This window comes from Mustela erminea, chromosome 1 (genome assembly GCF_009829155.1).
Source record: "Mustela erminea isolate mMusErm1 chromosome 1, mMusErm1.Pri, whole genome shotgun sequence".
In the NCBI taxonomy this organism is placed as follows: domain Eukaryota; kingdom Metazoa; phylum Chordata; class Mammalia; order Carnivora; family Mustelidae; genus Mustela; species Mustela erminea.
In genome coordinates this window covers 84,692,511-84,701,772 of record NC_045614.1, presented here as the reverse complement: position 1 = coordinate 84,701,772, position 9,262 = coordinate 84,692,511, and the positions used below count along the sequence as shown (strand labels likewise).

Genomic DNA, 9,262 nt, shown 5'->3' with positions numbered 1-9,262 from the left:
GACCACCCTTGCAGCCTAAAGCCCACCACAACTATTCAAACTAGCCAGTCTTAAACTCTGCCCTGGTTTGCCTTCCCCACAGAGACCCCAGTAAAGGCTGTGGTTTAAGAGCTCCTCTCACTCCTTCTTCTGTTTCCTGACCAAAATCTGGGGTTTCCTCTGTGGCTCTGCCTAATGAGTCCTGTCTCTCCTTTCTAGGGGAATTGTAAGTAACACTGGACTTCTCTTTCAATGGCATTGACCTCTCTATTGTCACCTTTATAAATTAAGTCTGGGCACAAAACAAATTGTATTTTACCACCCTTTTCAAATTCAGATAGTCATGTGACTCATTTTAAACCATTAAGTTGTGGGCAGAAGTTTAAAACCCAGCATATATTCTGTCAGATCATCTTTTTCTTATCAAGGAAAACACATTTTGGGCAGAGCTTCCATCAATCTGGACCCTAGTAACAAGCAGAGGTACTTACTGGGTCATGTAGGAAATGTAGAGTGAGAAGAGATAGCATTGCTTTAACAAGCCACTGAGAGTTTACTTTTTTATTGAAGCATAATCTAGATTATCCTGACTGTAATCATGACTTTGGAGGTTTTTGCCAGAATATTCCAGGTTGTATACACATTAAGTGTATTTTGGGAACAAGAGTCAGTAGCTGTACCACTAGAATCCTCACAGCAGGACAACTCAGTTGGACCTCACAGCAGGACAACTCAGGAACAATTAGTAAAAGAAATGAATAAACTTGATTTTCCTTCTGAGCTTCTAGAGTCACTTATATTTAGAAGGAAAAACTCAGAAGCCATAGGTTGTAATGGGTTGTCAATACATGAATGTGCTCTGAGTTAATAAGACGGTACATTGTAACAGTCAATGATATTTATTGTGTATAAAGAACTTTGCATTAGGTGTTAGAAAACAACAACAAAAAAGAGAAATAGATTATTGTAATAATCCCTTATTATCATATGCCATACATTACAGGTTTCAGAGATTTTTCACAAATCTTTTCTTCTGCTCAATGAAGAAGGTAGGGAAATTTTATCCCAGTTTTATGGATGAGGAAGTGTTATGTCACAAAGACTAAGACTTTCCCAAAGTAGTAACAAAGTAGCAAAGGGGATAAGTGCTAGAGACAAAACTAAAACACAATCCTGAGTAGACACTCTTTTTTAACCAGCCTATAAATTAAAATAGCTGCTTCTTCTGAGGGCTAAAATTCTTGTTGCCAGGAAAAGTTTAACAATGTTTTCAAAGCCTACAGTCAAATACATGAACATCTATGAAAATGAAGCATTTGTTTGTGCTACGGTATTGAATGAATGCTGTAATTATGAAATGGACAAGAAGAAGATCTAAAACCATCAAACAGATATGGGGGTGGGTGAGTGATTTCTGAAGCCCCTTTTCCAATCTTATCCAGACTGAAAAGACAGCATGAAATGTTGAGATGTTGGTTTGAAACCTCAGGAGTTCCCCAGGTAAAATCTTGAATGGGTCCTGTATGCAGATGGCAAGGAGAGACCAAAGAAAAAGGCAGGCCATTCCAGCTTAGTAAGTGGCGGGTTTAGCAAGCAAGGGAACTTATATATGAGGACTGTCTTCAGTAGATGCTGGCATATAAGCACCAGAATCTTAGAAGTTTACCAGGAGGCCTTAGCCGTGGCTTAGATTAAAAGCTTGCTCTCTCAAGTCTGTATCCTTGAAAACAGCTCTAGTCGGTGGGAAAGATAGGCAGAAAGAAACTTTACAAGGGTAGAGGAAGATGAGAGGCTAGCTCCTGGGTCAAATAGTGGTCACACCTTCTCCATGACCTACACCAACAGGAGAGAATAAACATGAAAGAAAATAGTAACAGTTGCCATTTATACATGGCTGTAGTTCTCAAGTAATTTTAATGTATATTTTTATACCTGTGTCTTAACATTTTCCCTATAAAGAATTATTGACTTGAGCCCAGATCTTGTACCCTGAAACCCTAAACTCTTATGGACATATTTAGGATAGGTAAAATTCGATTTTTAAATCAAATTTTGGAATACCATTATAAGGCGACCTCCTTCAAAACTAAAATACTCACAATGATGTAGAGATTTTAACACATGGACCTCTATTCCCTCCCCTCGAATCTGGATTCTGTGCCTGCTTTAGTTCTGGCAGTTTCTGGACCAGGCCTTAAGAAACTGGTAGCTCCTAATTCCTACCTCTTTGGATACTCACTCAGAGAAGGCCTGGATCCCAAGACCAGAGTGGTGATGACAGTCTAGAAAAACTCCTTCTGGTTCCCTTGGTGTCTTCCTCTGGCTCAGTCATGATCCCAGAATCTTGGCATCCAGAGGAGCCCCTGGTCCAGCTTCCTGCTTAATGGGGAGTCTGCTTCACCTTATCCCTCCATACCCCTCCACCCGTGTACTCATGGGTCTCTCTCATTCTCAAATGAATAAATAAAGATTAAAAAAAAAAAAGTCAAGAAGACTGCTTCCTGGTGGGGATATAAGTTTGTACGAGGTGGTCAAAGCCATCTTTGACCAGTTGAATTCAATAGGATCTCAGGCTTGGATATTTTAGGGGCAGGATTGTTGTGTTTAGCACAGTTCCCCCACACGTAGTTTGTACTGGAGAAGCGACTAAGACAGTGAGTGATAAATGCTAGGCTTCTTTTGCCATAAAATCTAGGCTTTCTTTTGGGGTTGCCAATTCTGAAGCCCCCTCCTTGCTTGTTTCTTGCAGGTGATTTCATGCATTTGGCAATGTACATCAAGACAACAAGACAACAGTTTTTACACAGACACACGTAGCCCTACAGTGCAAATTTTATGAACCGAATCCTGGTTTACACCTAATGTATTTCATGCTGAACTTGAAGCCACTAGATGCAAGGCGGTTCTCAGGCTTTTACAGCAACAGCAGGAGTCTGGGTTTTCTAGGACGCAATGCACCGCCCAAACAGAAGCAGGGGCTCCCTCTGCTTTCTCTCCCCACTTTGCCCGAGAGAAAGCCAAGAGAGCCACCCGCAGTAGTCTCGGCACGCCGCGTGGGGGACAACCGCCCACGTGAGCTCGGTTTCCGCACAGCACAGCTGGCTCCGGACGGAAGGACTGGGGGGAGGGAGGGAGCGGCCGAGTGGGCGGGTGAGGAGTCCAGCTGGGCGGGAGGCCCCGCGCCAAACGCCTGACCTCCGGGTCTGCTGCCCCGCGCCGCCCACTCAGGAATCCCCTCCTCTGCCCCGCGCCCCCAGCCCGGCTAGCTGCACGCGGCGGCCGGATCTTCTTGAATTTCAACACAAAGGGAATCCTCGGCCGCAGGAAGTGCATCACGGAGAAAGAGGGATTGGGGGCGGGGAGAGGGGGATGCTTCCCTCCCGCTCTACACCCCCCGCCCTCCCGGAGCCCCTGGGCAGCCGTGACGAAACCCTCAGGGTACCCCCTTCGCCTCAGGAGCCGGGAGAATTCAAACAAGGAACCCCTCCCGCTCCCCCCCTCCCCCTGTCTGGCTACCAACGGGAGTGGGAGGCGAGCGCTCTGGGCTCCCCGCACGCCCGAGCTCCCAGGCGGCGGGGACTCGAGCTACCCCTCGCCGAGACTCACACACCTGTTCGCTTCCCCCCTCCTTTCCTTCCGGGTGCGCCAGCACCTGGGCTTACGTTAGTTTTTCTACCCCAAGGCTCTCAACTTTGCTTCCACATCTCCTTCCCTTGCAGGGTTTTCTGTAGAATCCCAGCGCGGGTGTCCTCCTCCACGTCCCGCAGGGCTGCGCCCCAGGCTTGGGCCAGGCTTTTCTTGGAAGAATGTTGGCAGACTGGAGTCCCCGCCGTGAGCAAAAGGGTAGAAGGGCAGGGAGAGACCACTTTCGTTTTCCATGACACCTGTCGTTCTAGGGACGCGGCCAGGCTTTCCACCCGGAGGTTCCAGTCTCAGAGGAAGCCTTGCCGTTGCGTAGGGGTGTGGGGTTGTTGGGTGGTGGAGAGGAGGCGGGCTAGGCTAATTGGTGGTGAAGCTGTTTTTTTTTTTTTTTTTTTTTTTTTTACAAGGCTGACTGGTTTTACTTACATTGTATTTCACAAACCAATAAAAACAAAACTTTTCTAGGAATGTTTTATTTTCATTTGGCCGGAGAGTGAGAAGCCATCCATTGTCCATTAAAACAAAACAAAACAAAACAAAAACTCTTTATTATTTTCTTTTACTTTAGAATGGCTTGGGAAGACCAATGGCAATCTGGAGTTAGGGGCCGAAACACCTCTTTTTGAGCCCAGGAAGAAGAGGTGGAAAAACCCGGGCGCTTTTGGACTAGTTTTCAAGCTGAAAGACCTGGGTGACTAGGAAGGGCCGCGCAACTAACTCGAAGCTACCCTGTTCCAGACTGGGGCATTGGCAGTGTCAGGTGTGCCGGAAGAGGGCCACCACCCCTGGGTCGTCCAGCGGCCCTCAGGTCTCTCGGACACCACGTGGGGGGACTGCCCCCTCCCAAGCTCCTGACTGAGGCCGGGTACCTGCCCCAACCTGTCTCCTCCCCTTCTCCAGTACCACACCCACGGGACTCCGGTCTCCCCGGGAGAGGGACGGAGCGGGAACAAAGGGGTCTTTGTTCACTGGCTCCTGGGGGGTGGGAGTCGCAATCGCGCGCGTTTCCCTGCGCCCCCTGGAAACCGGGAGGCTCGGCGCCACCCGGCCTCGCCCTGCAGCGAGCGCCGTCCTCCACGACCCCCAGCGCCCGAGGTCAGGGCGCGGCGCCCCGGGCCACCGCGGGCTCTTCCCGGGGGGGGCGGGGGTGGGGGGCGAGGCTGAGCTCGGCGGGAACTGCCGCCCGCGGAGGGACGGTGAGAGGGGGGTGGGGTTCGGCAGCTGGCGGAGGTGGAGGGGACAGGAGTGGGAGCCTGCGCTGGGCTGAGCCTGGAGGTACAGGGCGGGCTCGCCGAGCGCTCGCCGAGAGGCTCCAGCCAGAGCAGCGGCGGCTGGAACGCGCTCCCCCTCTCCTTCCATCCTCCTCCCCCTGATCGGCCCCAGCACCGCGCCAGGTCCCCCTCTGCTGCCGTCAGCGCGCTCCCCTTCTCCATTCTTGGCGCTTTCCTCTTGAGCCATCCTTCTGGACAAACTTTGATGGAGAATTTCACACCACGCTGGAAAAATGCCGGTTATGAAAGGATTACTGGCGCCCCAGAACACCTTCCTCGACACCATCGCACCCGTTTTGACGGAACACGTAAGTCTTGCACTTCGACGAGTTGTATGGTATTTTCCGAGAATGATTTTTCACGTATAAATTACTTTCCCTCCCTACCTTCTTTTTTCCACCAGCGGAGTGAAATTCGTTCCGTTTTTGCAAAGGTGTCTTTTGTGCGGAGAAATTTCCTCCCACCCAAGGTTCAGCGTAGTATTAACACTTTGGATTGGGTGTAGTTGGCCCCCTTGACTTCCTGGGTTTGTGAGAGCTAGAAAAGAGCCTGAAGAAAGACTGACGCCCGTGTTCAGTGTGGGACCCGTATTTCGGTATCTCCTTATGAAATTTTTAAAAATTAATTTTATGAGGTGAAAGTGGGAATGTCCATGTTAGTGAAATTGCCACCTTAGCTTACTAGAGTTTCAAAGCTGCCTAGATTATAGGGTGAGTTTGGAATGTTATGCTGCTTCTAGGGAGTATCCTTCCTTGAGGTCTTTCGGATAGGCATGATTTCCCACCAGAGTTTAAGAAATGCAAACTAGAATCAGGAATTGCCAAGTGTAAGCTTTCTGTAGAATTCTAAGCGTTGCGAGTTTGTCAGAAAATTAATTCCTGCTTCTTAGCTAGAATAGTCTACCTCTCAATCCTGAAATTATCCTGACACCCTAGGAGAGACTGATGGGGAGGGAAGAGCTGGGCATTACAAAGGCTGATCATATGAAAAGTTTGGACATATTTTTTTGAGGGCGAGTATTAATGGACGTTTAGCTTGTTTCGGTTATAGTTGAAAACGAGGTATGGTGTTGTGTGGATGCTTGGAGATTGTTCATCATCACCTGCAAGTTGTTCTTTTTCAGGACCACGGTCAGGTCCCCGTTCCTTTCCAGGCTGCTCAAGCCTTTCTATGGGCCCTCTGCTCTTCCCAAGAGGCTCAGGAGTATGTACTTTCTCCCCCTAACAAACGCTCTGGGTTGGTTTCACTATGAACATCCCCACCTTCCTCCTAGCTTCTGTTGCTTCTGTGTGCTATCTTTCCTTTTTCTGCCTCTTACACAAAACTCAGGAACTCATTCTAAAGGCTTTTCTGTGGTTCAAGTATAATTATTTTTTACTATGATGGTATATTTCATGGAGCTGACATGAGAGAGTACATCTAATTCTATTTCTACTCCAGTAGTCTATATAACATTCCTGTTATGGTGGGAAAGAAAGTCCTGGGCTTTGTGCTTTATGAATAGTTGGAAAAGTTTACATGGGAGGGAAGTAAAGAATTTACTTGATTTTGTTCAATGTTTATTTATTTATTTTTTCAATGTTTATGTTTGTTGTCCACCCTACTCAGGGTAAAAGGTGTGAATATTCTTATGGTGTATTTTAACTTTTGCTTTAGCCATTCTCTCCCCTTTTTATATTTCACATGTGTCAGACAGTATTGGTGAAGTGCAGTACAATGTGTCTTCTTTGGACAATAAGAGAAAATATTGTAATAAAACTATAATCCTGCCACTGCCATTACCTTCACCACCCCGAACAGCACACAAAAATCACCACTGCTTTCTTTAAGCATGTGGAAATGTGGGTACTACTAATTATTACCTTAGAAAACTGGTTAGTTTTCATGCTTATGTTTCTTCTTGAAGTTGTAGATTTAAATCCCAAAGGTTCTCAACATGGATCCAAAAAGCATCTATTGAAAATGAGGTTATTGGTAAATGGTAGTTACTAATCTCATCACCATTTAAAGTTGAATGGAGTGCAAGTGTAGTGAATCATCCCAGCACAGCTCTGAGAATTATTGCGGCAATATATTTAGATATCAGTTACTCATGAGAGGGGCTTTGGAGCATCAGAATGAGATACCTTTGTCTCTTTATGTCACTGTAACATTTGATAAGCAGAGGGCATGTAGATGGTGTACTAGTGAATAGCTCCCTTAAAAAAAATAAAAACCTACAAACAAAAACCTAAGCATTAATGTTAATAAATGGAAGACGAGAAATTATAGATTCTTATTTGGGAAGACCATTATTACCTACCAGCATCTAGAAAACAGAAACCAAAAACAAGACCAAAACCTAAAACTGTTGGAGAATATGCTTGGTCTGTGCTCTACAGGGTTTGGGGGATTCCTGTAGGGAACCACTTTGTATGAAATCAGTCTGAAATCAGTGAAATAAATTGCAAAGGAGGAGTAACATAGAGGTTTACTTTGGCAGGACTTTTTTGTTTGTTTTGTTTACAACATCTAATGAATACCCCTCATCCCAAAACACTTCACTCTAGGAAAGAAGATTGTATTTTCCCATTTACTTCTTTTTTGAATTGCAGGATGACTTCAATAATCTGAAGCTAAAAATTTCTTTAAAGTATTTTTTAAGCTTCAGATATTTCTGTATCTAGAATCATGGACATACCGTTTCCCTGGCTAAGTATTTTATCTTATTGTGTTATCTTTTCTGTGTTTATAAAAATTTAAGTATAATTACTACCCCGAAACTCTTCCTATGATCATCCTTCTTTCTCTTTATTTTTCTCCTGTGCAAGACAAAAGAGTTTGCAAGTTTTAAATTTGCCAAATTGCCACCTGCCCAAATAAAAACTCTATAGAAAGTGAATGATGTTATAATACTCAAAATGTAATATATTTATTTGGTACGTTGCCTTATTTGTTAGTTATACTTTATATAGTCATCTTAATTTATTATTTTATTTTATATTGGGTACTCCTGATAAAAAAAATAAGAGAAAGAACAGTAGCCCTGGTAAACCACCTTGCTAACTTAACCACCATGCAATGTTATTAGTCTTACTGACTTAATACTATAATGGAAAACATTGAAACTTAAAACATCATTCAAAATTTCTCTCAGGGAAAATAAACAAGTATACAACAATAAAAGCTTATAAGATAATCTTCCTAATTTATTTGTTGAAATATTATCACAGGCAACATAAAAGAAGTTAATGCATTTTATCACCTGATGACAATTTATTGTTTTATATAATAGTTATTCCTTTTAGTATTTAAGAAGTGAGTTCTTTGTCAGGATTGAAGGATAATTGTGGACAATTAATTAGAATTTTTTTCATATCCAGTTTAATTTTTAAAAACTTATTGAAATAGAAATCTTTTTATATAAAACTACCCTAAAATACATTTACTTCTGAAATATCTTCTCCTGGTTTATGTTTAATTGAAGTGCAATGAGACTAAGAAACTTGCAAACATTGAATATGTATGCCTTATTTAGGACAAAAAAGTAATGCCAATGAGTTTTATTTAACTCCTCACATGTAGCCACATTTCTCACTGGAAATAATCTAAAACAGACAGACAGATATACACATTCACACACTAAGTGTTAACATCATGACCTGTAGCTAGTTTACTTTTCCTACATATTTTTTAATATGGCTACCATATTAAAAAAAATCTTTTCTGAGTAGACTTTTGTGTTAAGCACAAAATATAGTAGGGAACATATAAGTATATATTTTTAAAAAATAGTTTTTAGTATAAATATTTGTCATGGGATACCATTTGAGAAAAATACTTTATTTTCTTTTTTTTGAGGATATAAAGCATTCAAAGGGAAGTGCCCATTTTCAAACATAATGGTATATTAGCCTACATTTTCATAGGTATGTATTTGGCTACATTTTCCAGTCCTATCAACGATTTGGTCAGTGCTTCTCCTTTGGGATTAAGTGAGACAAGATTTAAGATTTAAAGGAAGTTTGTAACCCAGTGGTCTCTATCAAGGAGATGCCAGTCAAAGTATTCAGAATAACGGTAGCTTAGACACTCATTCATATTTGCATATATTTTATGTACTCCTGTCTAGCCTGTTTAAAATGGTCCAAGGAAATTTGTTAAAATTGAAATACTTCTTTACAGGGGCAACTGCAGTGGTTTGTCTTTTTATCTTTCCTTTCTTCTTTTTTCCCCATTTTTCCTTTCATGCTTTCATCAAGGAACATAGAGCTCTTAACATTACAATCTTAAAGAGAAGGGTAATGAACCCAGGGCTATGGGAAGGGAGAAGAATAAGGTGGGACACTGGAGATCTCCCTAAGTCTTTGCTGGGTTGTAGTTTGGAGAAT

At 43.3% G+C, this 9,262-nt stretch overlaps 1 protein-coding gene across 1 annotated transcript in view; it reads left to right on the top strand.

Moving 5' to 3' along the window:
* The first annotated feature begins 4,450 nt into the window (after positions 1-4,450).
* KCNH8 (potassium voltage-gated channel subfamily H member 8) overlaps positions 4,451-9,262 on the top strand; it is a 371,847-nt gene continuing 367,035 nt past the window's right edge. Inside the window, exon 1 of the mRNA XM_032332057.1 lies at positions 4,451-5,200. Coding sequence (XP_032187948.1) covers positions 5,098-5,200 — 103 coding nt within the window. The 5' untranslated portion in view covers positions 4,451-5,097. The remainder of the gene's footprint in view (positions 5,201-9,262) is intronic.